Source organism: Capricornis sumatraensis, chromosome 1 (assembly GCF_032405125.1).
Source record: "Capricornis sumatraensis isolate serow.1 chromosome 1, serow.2, whole genome shotgun sequence".
Taxonomy (NCBI): domain Eukaryota; kingdom Metazoa; phylum Chordata; class Mammalia; order Artiodactyla; family Bovidae; genus Capricornis; species Capricornis sumatraensis.
In genome coordinates this window covers 78614253-78633868 of record NC_091069.1, presented here as the reverse complement: position 1 = coordinate 78633868, position 19616 = coordinate 78614253, and the positions used below count along the sequence as shown (strand labels likewise).

Below are 19616 nucleotides of genomic sequence, written 5' to 3'. Positions count from 1 at the left end.
AAAAGATGAGCAGGTGGGAACAATGAACCAACAACTCCAAGGTGGATGTGTATCAGCATTTCTATCAGATGAGGCAGAGCAAAACATTGGAGAATCTCATGGACCTGAGATCAGAAAAAGCCTCAAAATATCAGAAGGTACTTCCCTGGAACTCAAAACTGGTTCATTTGACACCAGGAAGTAAAACTGAAAAAAACTTTTGCATACTCTAATTTATAGGTCAGTATAAACATTGCATAGTAAGTTCAGAAAGGATTGGAAAACTCTGATCTCTGAACTCTTGAAACTAATCCATAGGATATTCAAGACAAAACGTCACAGTGAGAAAAAAACTGTTCAGAATCGTATCCACACTGGGCTTCCCTAGTGGCTCAGGTAAAGAATCTGCTTACAATGCAAGAGACCTGGGTTTGATCCCTGGGTTGGGAAGATCCTGTGGAGGAAGGCATAGCAATCCAGTCCAGTATTCTTGCCTAGAGAATCCCCATGGACAAAGGAGCCTGGTGGGCTAGTCCTTGGGGTCACAAAGAGTGGGACACGACTGAGCACACAGCAAGGACAGTATGGGTGAAGGGGGCAAAAAAGTCTAGATAAAAGGGAAGAAAGCAAATTTTAACAAGTATAAGGCTATCTCTCTTTCCAAATAGATATAAAAGTTTTTCTTCCGAATAATTTGGAAAAAGTAGAAATGACAGTTCTAGAGATATGCAGCTACCCTAACCTAGCCTTCCATCCTAAAAGTTGAGGAAAACTCATTTTATGTAAAATTAAGCAACAGAAAAGCATCACAGCAAATTTCACACAGAATGATTATTTCTTAAATCAGGAAACAAAAAAGATTAGTAGGATATCCTTACAGAAAGATGTGCCCCCAAACAGAGAAAAACTGTAACCTAATATATAAAAACAAACAAACAAACAAAAGATTATAGAAAATGAGAATAAAATAAATCAGAACTAGAAAACGTCAGAAATAAGATGAAAGAATACAGGAATGAATTAAATGTGAAAGAAAAAGTTATTCCAGAAATGGAAAACTTAAACCAAAAGAAATATGAGAAAAATGTAAATAATCAAAAAAATAAAAGGTGAAGAAGTTCACCATGGAACTATAACCCATTTTTTTATGAAGAAGTTCACCAAAGAACTATAACCCATTTTTTATAAGTATGAAATGGAAATTCACAAACTTAAAAACATAGTACCTTAAATAACTCAATGGATGAATTCAATAGCACATTAGACATAGCAGAATAAAGGATTAGTTACAAAGACAGTCAATGGAAAATAAAAGAATTGGAAATAGAAGAAGAAATTGAATGATCTAAAATACATGTAATTAGAATTTCAGAAAAAAGATTCACGAAGTACTACAAACCTCAAGCACAATTTCTGTTCTCCTCCCCTCAAAACAAACAATACATACACACAAAGAACTAATAAGTATGTACAAAAACTTTTGAAAACCGAAAAGAAAAAATTTTATCAGTTAGAGGAAAAAATTATTACCTTCAAAGAAACAATAATAAGATTTTTGGCTGACTTCTAAACAGAAACTATAGTAGTCAGAAAAGAAAAAAAGACATCTTTAAATTACTGAAAATAACTGCCAATCTTGAATTCTATACCCAGCAAAATATTTTTCAAATCTGAAGGCAAATCAGAAACTTTCAGTCAAGAAAAAAAAAAAATTGACACAATTTTTCACTACCTGATCTACATTAAAAAGTAACAGGCTAGGGTTTTGGGAAGAAAGAAAATGATCTCAAATGGACATAGAAATGTAGAAAGAAATGAAGATAATAGAAAGGGCAAATAAATGAGTAAACAGGAAAAAAATACTGACTGAACAAAACAATAAAAATGTCTTGTGGTATTTAAAATATATACAGTATTAAAATGCGTCATATATAAATGCATCACAACAAAATATTTTTCAAATATTTTGATAGGGGATAAATAAAATTATTAATGTTTGAACCCAGTTAATCCTCAATATCTCCACTGTGACCCAGGGAAGGGCATAAAAGTAAAAGTTGAGTGTTTAGGTCAACAGGACAAATAGGAAGTATGATTCTGATTCCCATATCCCTTTTTGTGAGTAAACCATCTTCTATTCCTTGAAAATTAAGATTATTTCCACATTCTCGTGAAATACATGAAGTGAAATTTACGACCAACCAACTTCTATACCAAAAAAAATGAAAGATATGCTTACTAGTTGGAGAAATTACAGCTAATTTGCAACCGTGTTTATAACCGGGATCCACTCCCATCAAGGTACGCCCTGGGACAGGGCTTGTTAAAAGGAGCTGACGAAGATTCCGTCCAAACATCATTACTGACTCCTTCTCTGCATCTGATGTTAGTTTGGCTCTTTAGAAACAGAAAAGGAGAAGAAAAAAGATAAAGTATTCAGTTTTTAGTTCATTCAAATTTTCTTCCAGAAAAAGAACACAATTTATTTTGTACAATTATTCCTCACTAGTGCATTCATTATAACAAAGTAACTTAAGAGAAAAAAAAAAATCACATACAAAATTGCATTGAGTCTCTTTTTGCTAATTTCAATAATACATGTACCACAAACAACTTTGTGGCATCAAACCTGCAGAGTTTGTCATACTGCCCTTCTTCTCCATCTGCTCTCCCTTATATAAGTAATCTACATGTACACAGATATTTATCTGTGTATATGATAGAGACAGAGTATATCAAGATTTGGACATTACATAGAATGTCAAATTGAAGTTTATCAGCTGATTAAAAATATAAACATATGATTAGTGATAAATTATTGAACCCAAGTAGCCTCCTCCATCAATACTTAGTTTTATACCCTTCACCTAAATATCTCTCAATGCCATGTTCTCATTCTATTCCATCCCCTTTGGCATTCTCACAGTTAAGTGACATGATCACAGATACTAATATCAGTCCAGAACCATACCTCATACAAATAACTCTCCAATTTTATCCAGAGAAGCTTTTAAAAGTCTAATTTTAAAACTTTTTCTAGGATAAAAACATATATGTCTGTACTGGACTTAAGGGCTTCCCCGGTGGCTCAGCAGTAAAGAATCTGCCCGCAATGCAGGAGATCCAGGTTGTATCCCTGGGTCGAGAAGATCCCCTGGAGGAGGGCATGGCAACCCACTCCAGTAGTCTTGCTTGGAGAATCCCATGGACAGAGGAGCCTGGCGGGCTACAGTCAATAGCATCGCAGAGTCAAACACTACTGACTGAAGCTGAAGCGACTGAGCACATTGGACTTAAGAGGCATTTGGAAACCAAGTTTTACATCATTCATCTACTTAACAAAAATTCTTAATGTATTATCTACTGAAATTCAAAAAGAATCTATAAAAAGTATCTCTTCTCTCTTAGACAAGGTTCAAAAAAAAAGTGCATGCCAATGGCCACAAAAACAAAAGCAATTCAGAGCACAGATCAGTGTTGAGATAGAATTATCTACATATCTAAAGGTATACATAGCTAACTAAAGCTAACAAACATTTGTTTTGGGGGCTTAATTCAGTTTCTTAAGGGTTTTCCCTCATTTTGTCTAATATTTCAACATCATTCTCCCTGTTTTCAGCCAAGCAACATGCAAATATCATTATAAGCATTTCTAAATCTTCACTGTTTATTTACTGAGTGAGCATCTGTATTCAGTCTTACATAAGGTACTGTGATCAGTGTGAGAGATACAAAACTAAAAAAAACAAAAACAAAAACAACCCTGCCCTGGAGATCACTGTCGAGAGAAAGAAACAGAAAAATTAAACAGATGAGTACAATATACATGACAGGGATGGTTAAATTAGGAGAACTTCCTAAAAGAAATGTCTTCTCAGGTGAATCAAGAAGGATAAGTAATAGTTAAGCAAACAAAGGTAGGAAGAGTGGCTGAAGAGCACAGGAGAAAATATTACAGGCAACAGAAGCAGCATATATAAAAGTTCATGGCTCATTTACAGAAAAAGCAAGTAATATCACACAAAAAAGTAAAAAGAAATATCAAGACAAAGGGCTACAGAGGAAAGGTTTTTCTAAAGAGCTTGGATTTCATTCTGGAGACAAAGAAGATCCACTGAAGGATTTTAAGTTAGAAGAGTGTGAAATAATCAGATGGGAATTTTAGGACAGCAGTGTAGAGTATGTATTAGGAAATTCAAGGCAGAGATCACCTATGACCCTAGTACAGTTATTCAGATAAGAAACAAGGATATCCTGAACTAACCATGGATATATTTTCTCCTAATAAAGATGGAGATAAAGAGGAGCCAAAATCAAGATACAATAAAAGACAGTATAGAAGACAATATTTGATAATACTGATAATGTAGTCTTGATGAAAGAGGTATGTATAAAAAAAGGAAACGTGGATAACTGATCATGAAGTCAGGGAAACAAAAATGTAGAAGCAGACTATGAATCTCAGTCAGCTGAGTAAAGTAGCTGCAAAATAATATAGTATATATGATCTCTTTTAATATGCACACATGAATGGAGAAAAAGTCTGGCAAACTAAGTAGTGGAACTACGTGCTTTTTTTTTTTTTCTTTATGTTTTACTGATTCTTTCATTTTTCTACATTTGGACAAATTTCTTTTTAATTAAAGAATTAATATAATTTTCTTTAAGAAACAAATCTTAAGGGGTTTTCTCTCTCAACTGCTGTTAAGGTAATTACAAGTGTTTCTACCAAGTGACACATCTGTAGACAATGTCTGCAAACCAGCTTATGGACTGGAATTAAGATATATTTTTTTAACTACAGGCATTTTAGAAAAAGAGAAGGGAAGTGCTCTCGCTTGCCACTGCTAACGAAAGTCAGAGAAGAATTATACATTAAATATCCCACACCAAACGAAATATATTAAATCTCAATGAGATTATTCCACAGGCAATAAAAATACTCACATCAAATATATACAAAAATATCAAAAGCACCACTGGATGTTATATGCAAATAAGAAAATGATAAATATATAGCAAAAAGGGAATTTTTGTAAGATAATTTTCTTTTTTTTTTCTTCATTGAGAACAAAAGCCCTTTTTAAAAACATTATATCCCAGCACTCAAAAGCAAGTTATGTTACTTCACAGACTTGAAATGAGATAGAGTTCCAAAAGAAACAATATTTTTAAGGGATGTCTGGGCTAAAAAGGATGAATCAAAACAATGAACAACCTTGATAAAAAGAAGTTGGACAGAAAGAAGCTATATGTCCTTTTTAAAAGTATCCGCTCACTCCCTACTGTAATGCCTCCAAAGTCAACGGTCAAGTCCAGGAAAGGAAAAAGAGACAAACACAAAGGCTGCTATAAATTCTAGTGAGGCTGAAGAGATGGCTACAATTTCTAGTTTCTGGTGACTCTTGCTAAAACCTTTAAATAAGTCAGAATAAAGAAAATCTATAGCACAAAGGAAAGGATATATGAAGGCATGGCTGGCGTCTAAAGGCTAACTACCAAGATAAAGGTTAGAGAGAGGCAGAAGAGAGGGTTTTTACCTCCCAACATTTCTGTCCATCTCCTCCCCTACAAATAATTCAGTACCTCACCTCTTTTGCAGTTTTTTGTAAACCTTAGTTCTTCTGCTAGTCCATTTAGATGGTCACTTTAAAAGTCTCATAATATTTGCTCATCACTGCTGATAATTATTCCTCCGAACAACTCCCATTTGGAGTTTAAAACATATATATTAGCTTTCTCTCACAGTAACATATTCATCACGCACTCTACTGATTTCCTTATGCCTTTTTTGGCTCTCTTACCTCTGAAACTGCTGCCAACTAACTTCTCTATTAACTGCTTAGTTTGTTTCTCCCAAGCCAAATCTCTCATCAATAAAACCATTTGTTTGGCTTGGTTGTCAAACTGAAAGACTGGTATTGCAGAACTGGAAGGGGTATACATTAAGTGGTCAAGATTTGAAAAGTATACTGTAATTAAGAGCTATGTTTTATGATCTATGCATGTGAATGCCTCTACAGATTGAAATCTAGGCTTTAATTTAAGACTCTGGGATTCTGACTCAGTTCTCTGGCTTGGTTAATGGATCGACAAATATTTACTGCACGCTTTAATGGGCCTATTACCATACATAAAAGTAAACAGTACACAAAGTTAAATAACACAAGATGCATACCTGAACTCTCTACAAAGGAGAGGATAAATAAGGCGTTTAAAGGAATCATCCAGTGAGTTGTATAAGATCTTCATTAACTCTGGCCTTGCAAAGCCACGTGGTCTCCACCTGCAAAAAAGAAAAGCCTATTCTAACACTGATGTAACAAGAATAAGACCATAAAAGGGCTCCTGGAAGAGGAGAGAGGAAGTGGAAAAGAAAAGGGGGAAAGAAACTTTACTGAAGCCAAAGTAACATAATCTGTGAGGAGAGGCTGTGATGTCTGAAAATTATTACTATGACATCTGGAGTTCTTATTTTTAAAAACCTGGTAACCATGGTCACACACAAAACTTAAGGAAGGAAAAATCTATTCTGAGGAGAGTCCCCAAGGCATTATTAATAATGGCCAAAATTGTTAAGCTATAAGAAAGTCACAAAAATTACTGAAGCACTGCTATAGACTGAATTATGTCCCTAAAATTAGTATGTTGAAGCCCTAACCCCTAAGTTGGATGGAGATGGGGCTGTTGAGAGATAATTAGGTTTAGATGAGGTCATGAAGGCAGGGTCTCCATGACGGGATTAGTGCCCACATAAGAAGAAACATCAGATACCCGCCTCTCCACAATGCCAGGTGAGGACATAATGAAAAGGCAACTGTCTACAAGCCAAAAAGAGGGTTCCCATCAAAATCCAAGTCAGCCTGACCTTGATCTTCGACTTCCAGCTTCCAGAACTGGGAGAAAATTTCTGTTGTTTAAGTCACCCAGTCTATGGTATTTTGTTATGGCAGCTGAAGCTAAGACAAGCACTGTATCCTTCTTTTACTATTTCTTAATCTCTTCCTGAGAGTTAAAATAGATTGAATAAAGGAGAAACTCTATTTTATTCATTGCCTCTTGTCATTCTTGAGTAGAACTCATTCTATTCCTGAGGTTGTACTGCTCTATTAGGTAGCATATCTGCATACATACTGATAAATATAAATATCAGAGAACCCATCATTAGTAGAAATTTGCGAAGGAATAGTAAGATAAAAACACATGCTAAAAAGGACGAACAAATTCAGCCCTACCCCTTCTGTGTACTCTACAACGACAGCATTTCTGCCTGCATCCTTCAACAGCTCTTGAATAGAAAAATACTAATATTTTATCAATCATTCTTAATAAACCATTAATATACTTTAGGGACACTGTCATCTCCCTTACTTATCTCAGCTAGGAAATTAACTAAATTTCAGTGAACAAATATTTAAGCATTTATAATATGATTCAAGAGCTTCCCTGGTGGCTCTGCGATAAAGATGCCTGCAATGCAGGAGACCTGGGTTTGGTCCCTGGGTTGGGAAGATCCCTTAGAGAAAGGAATGGCTACCCACCCCAGTATTCTTGCCTGGAAAATTCCATGGACAGAGGAGCCTGGCAGGCTACAGTCCATGGGGTCACAAACAGACACAACTGAGCGTGCATGCAGACAGACACACACACACAAAAGGCTACATAACAACTAACTGAATCCCTTCCATAGAAGGGTATTACTTGAGTAAAATACAGTTTTGCTTTTTAATTTGAATGAATGCAATTTTACATAGAACATATATCCTTCCTTCCATCCAAACCTTGTTTCTCCCTACTGTCACCTATTCCTGATGTCGTAAGAGGTAGAGAGAACTAAGATGTGAATTAAGACACAGTTATTATTTTTATATTCTGTTGCTGTTATAGGCATACCTCAGAGATATTGTCTGTTAGGTAGGTTCTAGACCACCACAATGAAGTATCACAATTAAGTGAGTCACATGACGTTTTTGGTTTCCTAGAGCATACATAAGACTAATGTTTATACTATACTGTAGTCTTTTAAGTGTGTAATACTGTTATGATGATGATTCTTCCTCTAACTCAACAGTTAAACATCTCTGAATAAATACTAAGACAGGCAGCACTTTAATTAAAATCCCACAATACAAAAGATATGGTATATAAGATGTGTACAATGAAGCACACAGATTAAGACAGAGGTCACAAACCTCAAATTCCTACATGGGTCAAGAAAGTACTGTAAAACTGGGGCTCTGTAACAACCTAAAGGGGTAGGCAGGGGTGGGAGGTGGGAGGGAGGTTCAAGAGAAAAGGGACATAAGTACACCTATAGCTAATTCATGCTGCTGTATGGCAGAAATCAAACCAATATTGTAAAGCAATCATCCTTCAATTAAAAATAAAGAAATTAGAATTTAAAAAAATTTTTTAAAGAAAGTACTATAAACAAATGAAAAAGACCCAGGGCTTACATGTGTGTTTTTGACAGAGACATGCTTTGCCTACCCCTTTAGACAAAGAAATATACTCCACTTTGGCAAAGAAATACACTCCCCCTGATTTTGTATCTATAGATAAAGGTAGGCTCTCTCCATCTAGCTTTCATCTTCCCATATTTAAAACAGAAAAGGATATCCCTATATAGCTCCCTTTAAATCTACTACATGACAATCTACTACAGAACCACTCTAGTGTAGCATTTTCTCAAAGTGATGACAAACATCTGGGGACAGAATGATTTGCTATAAGACTATCCCATGCACTGACACTAAAAGCTAATTTTAAAAAATAAAAAAGGGTAGTGGCTAGTCATTCATTCATTCATTACTCATATGCTATCTGATAAAATTTTGTCTCAATTATCCATAATGAACAAAAGACTTCAGATATACTATACACAGTATGTTTCTGTTAATTCATCTTTTTCAAAAAAGAAAAAAACACTCTTTATAAAAGATTTGGAGAAGGCAATGGCAACCTACTCCAGTACTCTTGCCTGGAAAATCCCATGGGTGGAAGAGCCTGGTAGGCTGCAGTCCATGGGGTCACGAGAAGTCAGACACAACTGAGCAACTTCACTTTCACTTTTCACTTTTCTGCACTGGAGAAGGAAATGGCAACCCACTCCAGTGTTCTTGCCTGGAGAATCCCAGGGACAGGGGAGCCTGGTGGGCTGCTGTCTATGGGGTCGCACAGAGTCAGACACAACTGGAGTGACTTAGCAACAGTAGCAGCAGCATAAAAGATTTATATGATACAGATTAAACTGGAGGTCCTTCTTCCCAGAAATAGCCATTATTAATAACTCTTACGTACTTCCCAGATAGTTCCTATTTCAACACACACGTTTTATAAAAATGTAAAAAGGATACACATCTATCCGTTTATTTTTTTAACACAACAGACATCTTTCCATATAGATCTCGATAAAGCATTTTAAAAATGAAAGAAAGAAAATTCTGCAGAAACCTATAAACAGACCTGTTTTGTATGCACCACTTGCAGAACTCTTTCTTTACTCCATCAGGAATGTTAACCTTGACAGTCAGTATCTTCAAATTCTCTCCACGGTTAATTGCCAGAATCTGAGTGCAAACATACAGAGCAAAGAATGATGATCCACAAAATATATAAATGAACAATTTAATCAGTCAACACTTGTGAAACAAATTGGGTGGTTACCCAGGTTAGAGTTCTATCAGTTGTGCATTCATTTATTTACCAAGAATGTATTCAAAAATACTCATTTTTTAATACTTTTTACCAAAATAAAATAGAGCTACAAAGCCTATGACAGTCACAGGAAGAGACTTCGGTGATCTAAAATCTCATTTCAGATTCTACTAACTGAAAGTTTTTGATCACCTAGAGCTCCAAAATCACTGCAGATGGTGACTGCAGCCATGAAAATTAAAAAGACGCTTGCTCCTTGGAAGAAAAGCTACGACCAACCTAGACAGCATATTAAAAAGCAGAGACATAACTTTGCCAACAAAGGTGTGTCTACTCAAAGTTATGGTTTTTTAAGTAGTCATGGATGGATGTGAGAGTTGGACTATAAAGAAAGCTGAGTGCCAAAGAACTGATGCTTTTGAACTGTGGTGTTGGAGAAGACTCTAGAGTCCCTTGGACTGCAAGATCAAACCAGTCCATCCTAAAGGAGATCAGTCCTGAATATTCATTGGAAGGACTGATGCTGAAGCTGAAACTCCAATACCCTGGCCACCTGATGCCAAGAACTGACTCACTGGAAGAGACCCTGATGCTGGGAAAGACTGAAAGTGGGAGGAGAAGGGGACACCAGAGAATGAAATAGTTGGATAGCATCACAGACTCAATGGACATGAGTAAGCTCCAGGAGTTGGTGATGGACAGGGAAACTTGGCGTGCTGCAGTCCATGGGGTTATAAAGAGTTGGACATGACTGAGCGACTGAACTGAACTGAGAGCAGAGGTTCCCAACCTCTGGGATGATCTGCAGTAGAGCTACTGTAATAATAATAGAAATACAGTATACAACAGTGAAGTGAATTTGCTCAGTCGTGTCCGACTCTTTGCAACCCCATGGACTATAGCCTACCAGGCTCCTCCATCCATGGGATTTTCCAGGCAAGAGTACTGGAGTGGGGTGCCATTGCCTTCTCCAACAGTATACAATAAATAGAAATAATAAAACAAAGCAAAGTATACAATAAATAGAAATAATAAAACAAAGCACACTATAAATGTAAAGGGCTTAAATCACCCTGAAACCATCCACTCCACATCCTACCCCATCCCCACACCCCAGGCCTGTGGAAAAATTATCTTCCACAAAACTGGTCCCTGGTGCCAAAAAGTTTGGGGACTGTTCACTAGGCTTAGAAGGATATATTTCCTTTATTTGTTCAAAGACATCACTAAGATAAATACAAATATGCAAAACTCTAAGTGGAATATTTAACAACTACTAATCATTACCATTTATTGAGCAATTACTAATTGTCAGGTCCATCTAAGCACTAAATGTTATCTCATTTATCTTCAAAGCCACCAGTAATGCATGTGCTATCATCTTACTTTTATATGATAATTCTTCTAAAACTAACTTGTCCCAAATCAAAAGGCTAGCAAGGATCAAAGGAGGAATTTAAATTCACATCAAGCTGTGCCTGCTCTTAATTAGTGTATTAAAAGAATAATTATTTTAAAACACATTAAAAACACTCCTCAAAAAAGAGCAAACGAAGCAAACCTAAAGCAACCAGAAGGAAGAAAATAATAAACAATGGAAGGGAACTAAATAAAACAGAGAATAGAAAACAACAAAAAATATCAACAAAACCAGAAGCTAGGTCTTGGAAAATATCAGCAAAATCAACAAGCCTTTCACTAGATGACCAAGGCAAAGAAGGAGACATTCCAGTTATCAAAATCAGGAATGAAAGGAGCCATTAATCTGAATATTACAGAAATAAAAATAAAAGGGATCATAAGAGAATACTATGAACAACTATACGCCAAATTAGGTTAATCAAATGGACAAATTCCTAAAAAGACACCAACTTCCAAAAGAGAACAAAAAAGAAAGAGAAAATCCAAAATGATCCCTAACAAGTAAAAAGATAGAATTAATAATTTTAAATTTCCCACAAGGAAAAACCCAGGCTCCTATGGCTACACTGCTGAATTCCACTAAATATTTAAAGAAGAATCGATACCAATTCATCACAAACTCCTCAAAAAATACAATAGGAACAAAAAAAGCGTCCTGTTTCTGTTTACCCTAATACCAAAACCAGACAAGAACACTGTAAGAAAAATGCAAAGACTGTTACTTCTTATGAATATAGATGTAAACATTCTCAATAAAATACTAGTAAACCAAACTCATAAACATATTTTAAAAAATTATACATGAGGCTCAAAAGGGATTCATTCCAGGAATGCAAGGTTGATTTAACATCCAAAAAGGAGCTAACATAATACATCATTAACAACAGAATAAAAAGCAAAAATTACATGGTCATGTCAATAAATGCAGAAATAATATTTGAAAAAATTCCAGCAGTTGTTCATGATAAAAAATACAGAGTAAACTAGGAACAGACAGCAAACTCTTCAACATGATAAAAGGTACATACAAAAACTCCACAACATAATATTTAATAGCGAAAGACTGGATGTTTTCTCTCTACGATTACAAGGGTGTCTCCTCTTGCACTTCTAGTCAACACTGTATAAAAGGTTCTATCCTGGAAAATTACGCAAGAAATAAAAGGCCTCTAGACTGAAAAGAAAGAAGTAAACCTATCTCTATTTGCAGATAATATACTCTTGCTTACACTAAATCCTAAGAAATTCACTATAAAACTACTTGAACTAATACAGTTCAGCAAGGTTGCAGGATAATCAATTTCTACACACTAGCAATAAACATTATGAAAATAATTTTTAAAAATTCTATTTACCATACCACCAGCAAGAATAAATTACTTAGGAATAAACTTAATAAAATAAGTTCAAAACTTATACTCTTGAAAACTATAAACACTATTTTTTTTTAATTGAACCCAAATAAATGGAAAGACATCCCAGGTCCATGGACCAGAAGGCTTAATATTGCTAAATGGCAATAATCCCCAAATTAATTCACAAATTCAATATAAGCCCTATCAAATCCCAGTCAGTTTTGTTGCAGAAATTGAACAACTAACTCCAAGATTCAAATAGAAATTAAAGGAATCCAGCATAAACAAGTCAATCTTGTTTAAAAAAAGAACAAACCTGGAGGACTGTCACTTCTCAATTATAAACTACAGTAAACAACTGTGTGGCATTAAAGATAAACATACAGATCAACAGAATAGAACTGACAGTCCAGAAGTAAGTCTATACATCTACCATCAAGTGGATGTCAACAAGGCTGCTAAGACAGTTTAATGGGGAAAATAGCCTTTTCAATAAGTGACTCTGGGACAATGGATGGTCACATGCATGGATATGAAGTTGGATTGTTTCCATACAACATACACAAAAATTAGCTCAAAATTGATCACACCTGTTGGTATAAGACACTTTAGAAGAAAATACATGGGAAAATACATAGTCTTAAGTTACATAAAGCCTTAGGTAAAACACCACAAGCATAATCAACACAAGAAAAGAACTACACAGATTACTTCAACAAGATTATACTCTATACCTCAAAGAATACTGTCAAGAAAGTGAGAAGAAAGCCCTTAGCAAAAAAAAATTTTAAAGTTTTGCAAATCATACATCATACAAAGGACTTATACCTGAACATACAACTCATAACTCAACAGTAAAAAGATACAACCTAACTAAAAATATTCAAAAGGGCCACAGACATATTTTTTCAAAGATAATATAGAAATGTTCAATGAGTACATAAAAAGATGCTCAACATCAGTTTTTACTAGAGAAATGCAAATCAAAACCATAATGAGATATGACTTGATAATAAAATGGCCACAATAAAAAAGACAGAGAGTAAGTATGGATTAGGATATAAAGAAACAGAATCCTCATAAACTGTTGGTGGAAAGGTAAAATAGTGTAGCCACTTTGGACAACAGTATGGCAGTTCTTCAAAAGGTTAGAGAGATACTATATAATTCAGCAATTTCACTGCTACATAAAAAAGGAAAAGTATGTATCTTTTTGAAACTTTATATAAATTTTAAAAGCATTTTCAAGTAAAATGTTAAACACAGAACAAATTGTCAAAATTTTTAAAACTATAGATACTTTAAAAATACTTTAAATATATTTGAGACATTTCTAAGGTAAACACTGGCAGAAAAAAATCACTTAAAAATAAATTTTTAATGCAAAATAAACTTTATTTGGGGCTGGACAAAACCTTCAATGTCTGCCAGCTCTCTAAAATAGTGAAAGGAACACTCAACAGTAAATAAAAGTTCTTTATCCAAAGATTTATAGATAATAAATTCATTCATGCAGAATATAATAATAGAGTAGAAGAAGTTATTTAATCTTTATTTATAAAAATATACTACAAGGCCATTCTCACCTTTGCTCCAGAAAAAACACCTAATTCTGCTTTATTGACTATGCCAAAGCATTTATCTGTGTGCATCACAACAAACTGTGGAAAATTCTGAAAGAGACGGGAATACCATATCACCTGACCTACCTCTTGAGAAATCTGTATGCAGGTCAAAAAGCAACAGTTAGAACAGGACATGGAACAGACTGGTTCCAAATCAGGAAAGGAGTACATCAAGGCTGTATATTGTCACCCTGCTTATTTAACTTATATGCAGAGTACATCATGAGAAATGCTGGGCTGGAGGAAGCACAAGTTGGAATCAAGACTGCCGGGAGAAATATCAATAACCTCAGATACGCATATTACACCACCCTTATCACAGAAAGTGAAGAAGAACTAAAGTGCCTCTTGATGAAAGTAAAAGAGGAGAGTGAAAAAGTTGGCTTAAAACTCAACATTTGGAAAACTAAGACCATGGCACCCAGTCCCATCAACTAATGGCAAATAGACAGAGAAACAATGGAAACAGTGAGAGACTTTATTTTGGGGGCTCCAAAATCACTGCAGATGGTGACTGCAGCCATGAAATTAAAAGACGCTTGCTCCCTGGAAGAAAAGCTATGACCATCCTAGACAGCATATTAAAAAGCAGAACTCAAAATGGATTAAAGACATAAATGTAACACCAGAAACTATTAAATTCTTAGAAGAGAACATAGGCAGAACACTCAATGACATGAATCAAAACAAGATCTTCTATGACTCACCTCCTACAGTAATGGAAATAAAAACAAAAATAAACAAGTGGGACCTAATTAAACTTGAAAGCTTTAAAAGGTGAAGACAGCCCTCAGAATGGAGAAAATAATACCAAGGGAAACAACTGATAAAGAATTAATTTCCAAAACATACAAGCAGCTTATACAATTCAATACCAAAAAAACAAACAACCCAATCAAAAAGTGGGAAAGGGACCTGAAGAGATATTCCTCCAAAGAAGACATACAGATGGCTAACAAGCACATGAAAAGAGGCTCAACATCACTCACTATCACATAAATGCAAATCAATAAAACCACCATATAACCCAGCAATACCACTTCTAGGCATATACCCTGAGGAAATAAAAACTGAAAAAGACACAAATACCCCAATGTTCATTGCAGCTCTATTTACAATAGCTAGAACACGGAAGCAACCTAGATGTCGATTGTCAGAAAATGGATAAAGAAGCTGTGGTACATACACACAATGGAATACTACTCAGCCATAAAAAGGAACGCATTTGAATCTGTTCTAATGAGGTGGACAAAACTGGAGCCATTATACTTTGTGAAGTAAGTCAGAAAGAGAAATATAAATATCATATACTGACACATATATATGGAATCTGAAGAGATGGCACTGATGAATATATTTTCAGGGTGGCAATGGAAAAATGGACACAGAGAACAGATCTATGGACAAGGTGGGAGGAGAGGAGGGAGAAGGGGAGATGTATGGGGAGAGTAACAGAAACTTACAATACCATGTGTAAAACAGATAGCCAATAGGAATTTTCTGTAAGACTCAGGGAACTCAAACAGGGGCTCTGTGACAGGCTGAAGGGTGGGGTGGGAAGGGAAATGGGAGGGGGGTCTGGGAGGGAGGGGAAATGGGTATACTTATGGCGGATTCTTGTTGATATGACAGAAAACCACAAAATTCTGTAAAGCAATTATCCTTCAATTAAAAAAATTTTTTTTTTTAAGCAGAGACATTACTTTGCCAACAAAGGTCCATACAGTCAAAGCTATGGCTTCTTCAGTAGCCATGTATTGATGCGAGAGTTGGACTATAAAAAAAGCTGAGTGCCGAAGAATGGATGTTTTTGAACTGTGGTGTTGGAGAAGACTCCTTGGACTGCAAGGAGATCCAACCAGTCCATCCTAAAGGAAATCAGTCCTGGATATTCACTGAAAGGATTGATGCTGAAGCTGAAACTCCAATACTTTGGAAACCTGATGCCAAGAACTGACTCATTTGAAAAGACCCCGATGCTGGGAAAGATTGAAGGCAGGAGGAGAAGGGGAGGACAGAGGATGAGATGGTTGGACAGCATCACCAACTCAATGGACATGAGTTTGAGCAAGCTCCAAGAGTTAGTGATGGATAGGGAAGCCTGGCGTGCTGCAGTCCATGGGATCGCAAAGAGTCGGACACGACTGAGTGGCTGAACAGAACTGAAAGACATACCAGAATTACTGTAGATGACAGCAGCACTGAATGTAAAAGAGGTACTGTTAAAAGACACAGAAAGTGAGACATCAGTGAAAGAAGCTATTATCAAAAAAGAACGGGAAGGCTGAGTTACAAATCCATGTTGTAGAAAGGAGCACACTAAGGACCAATGTACAAAAAAAAGAAAACAAGATGCAGCAAGAATTCATGTAAATTTAGTAGACAGCTACAACAGCTCCTCCCACGGTATTTGGAGGAGTTCCAGCCTCTGTTGTTCCTTTGTCATGGTCTGTCATCACCCTCCCTTGCTGCTGTCTTCTGGGGTGCTATATGCTTGGCTATCTAAGTGGAGGCTGAAAAGCACAGTTTAGAGTTGGGGACATGAGGCCTTAGCATCAGAGGGATTGAAAAATCATCTTTCTGAGCTGTCATATCATCACTCTAGCCTCCAAGATAACTGAAAAGCTCTCAAAACACAGGGCTGTTCTTCAAAACTGACATTCCCAAAATGCTCTACTTTCTCAGGTTTTAGTATTGTCACTTAGAAACATCTGTCAATCACAAACTTCAATGCAACAACAACTAACTCAGAATGTCATATGTGCTACACATACTAGTTAAAATGCAGAAACCAAAATGTTTTTAAGCATTGAAAAAAAAGTATTATTCATATTTATTAACAGAATAAAACTATTTTTTCCAAAGCTGCAATAAAATTAAATCAAATAAAAGGAGACAATATCTAACAGCACAATCATTTCTGCAAAAGGAATTTTAGTAGTAACTGGTTTTACCAAAAATTATTTTTCATTAGGCTCTATCAGTAGACAATAAGTAGGTAAGTAAAATTTCACTCTAACAATTTTTCCAATTATCAGAAGTATGCACTTTACCCCATGTGATACAGTGTACACAAAAGTAAAACAGACAACTTAGACATAACAGTGAAATACTTCAAAAGCTCAAGAGCAGGGACCATGTCACCTATATACCCTAAGAAGGAACCAATGCACAGTTAGTGTTCAAGAATATTTGTAGCATAACTGAAGATTCTTTGTTGTTACACACACACAAAATAAAAATAAACATTTTCACATGTATACCACCATAAGTTTTGAAAAATTTTAGTGATGATAATTAAACATCATTATAAAAAGTAACACATTCTAGTCTTTTTCATTCAGTTCAGTTCAGTTGCTCAATCGTGTCCGACTCTGTGACCCCATGAACCGCAGCACGCCAGGCCTCCCTGTCCATCACCAACTCCCGGAGTCCACCCAAACCCATGTTCACTGTGTTGGTGATGCCACCCAAACATCTCATCCTCTGTTGTCCCCTTCTCCTCCTGCCCTCAATCTTTTCCAGCATCAGTGTCTTTTCAAATGAGTCATCGCTTTGCATCAGGTAGCCAAAGTACTGGAGTTTCAGCTTCAACATCAGTCCCTCCAATGAACACCCAGGACTGATCTCCTTTAGGAGGGAGTGGTTGGATCTCCTTGCAGTCCAAGGGACTCTCAAAAGTCTTCGCCAGCACCACAGTTCAAAAGCATTAATTCTTCAGCACTCAGCTTTCTTTATAGTCCAACTCTCACATCCACACATGACTACTGGAAAAACCATAGCCTTGACTAGATGGACCTTTGTTGGCAAAGTAATGTCTCTGATTTTTAATATGCTGTCTAGGTTGGTCATAACTTTCCTTCCAAGGAGTAGGCATCTTTTAATTTCATGGCTGCAATTACCATCTGCAGTGATTTTAGAGCCCAGAAAAATAAAGTCAGACACTGTTTCCCCATCCATTTCCCATGAAGTGATGGGACCAGATGCCATGATCTTTGTTTCCTGAATGTTGAGCTTTAAGCCAACTTTTTCACTCTCCTCTTTCACTTTCATCAAGAGGCTTTCTAGTTCTTCTTCACTTTCTGCCATAAGAGTGGTGTCATCTGCATATCTGAGGTTATTGATGTCTCTCCCAGCAATCTTGATTCCAGCTTGTGCTTCCTCCAGCCCACCGTTTCTCATGATGTACTCTGCATAGAAGTTAAATAAGCAGGGTGACAATATACAGCCTTGATGTACTCCTTTTCCTATTTCAAACCAGTCTGTTGTTCCATGTCCAGTTCTAGCTGTTGCTTCCTGATCTGTATACAGGTTTCTCAAGAGGCAGGTCAGGTGGTCTGGTATTCCCATCTCTTTCAGAATTTTCCACAGTTTATTGTGATCCACACAGTCAGAGGCTTTGGCATAATCAATAAAGCAGATGTTTTTCTGGAACTCTCTTGCTTTTTCAATGATCCAGCAGATGTTGGCAATTTGATCTCTGGTTTCTCTGCCTTTTCTAAAACCAGCTTGAACATCTGGAATTTTAAGCTTCACATATTGCTGAAGCCTGGCTTGGAGAATTTTGGGCATTACTTTACTAGCATGTGAGATGAGTGCAACTGTGCAGTAGTTTGAGCATTCTTTGGCATTGCCTTTCTTTGGGATTGAAATGAAAACTGACCTTTTCCAGTCCTGTGGCCACTGCTGAGTTTTCCAAATTTGCTGGCATATTGAGTGCACCACTTTCACAGCATCATCTTTTAGGATTTGCAATAGTTCAACTGGAATTCCATCACCTCCACTAGCTTTGTTCATAGTAATGCTTCCTAAAGCCCACCTGACTTCACATTCCAAGATGTCCAGCTCTATGTGAGTGTGAGTGATCACACCTTCATGATAATTTGGGTTGTGAAGATCCTTTTTGTACAGTTCTTCTGTGTTTTCTTGCCACCTCTTCTTAATATCTTCTGCTTCTGTTAGGTCCATACCATTTCTGTCCTTTATTGAGCCCATCCTTGCATGAAATGTTCCCTTGGTATCTCTAATTTTCTTGAAGAGATCTCTAGTCTTTCCCATTCTGTTGTTTTCCTCTATTTCTTTGCATTGATCCCTGAGGAAGGCTTTCTTTTCTCTCCTTGCTATTCTTTGGAACTCTGCAGTCAACTAGGTATATCTTTCCTTTCTCCTTTGCTTTTTGCTTCCCTTCTTTTCACAGCTATTTGTAAGGCCTCCTCAGACAGCCATTTTGCTTTTTTGCATTTCTTTTTCTTGGGGATGGTCTTGCTCCCTGTCTCCTGTACAATGTGTTTTTCATTATCTTCTCCTTATTATAGGAAAATTCAGAAAGGAGGACAAAATAAAATTTTTAAATGATTTCTTGAGGAATTCCAGGTTTAAAGAACATTGTCACTGTCTTGATTCCAAATCTCCCTCATCCTTCTATAACCCAATAAAGTAAAGGAATAAACAACACAGGACCCATATCTTTAGCACTTCTAGAAAACAGAAAATGAGACTGACATCTGATTTCCAAAAACAAAGAAGCAAATAAAAACATGCAAAGCAAAACAACAGAGAAACAGATTTGAGAAACATA

At 36.2% G+C, this 19616-nt stretch overlaps 1 protein-coding gene across 1 annotated transcript in view; it reads right to left on the bottom strand.

Annotated features, from left to right (window-relative positions):
- The window catches only part of SRBD1 (S1 RNA binding domain 1), a 229899-nt gene that overhangs the window by 167558 nt on the left and 42725 nt on the right, over positions 1-19616 (bottom strand). Inside the window, exons 10-12 of the mRNA XM_068970186.1 lie at positions 9445-9548; positions 6158-6265; positions 2219-2376 (exon numbers count right to left, since the gene is read on the bottom strand). Of these exons, the coding sequence (XP_068826287.1) occupies positions 2219-2376; positions 6158-6265; positions 9445-9548 (370 nt within the window). The remainder of the gene's footprint in view (positions 1-2218; positions 2377-6157; positions 6266-9444; positions 9549-19616) is intronic.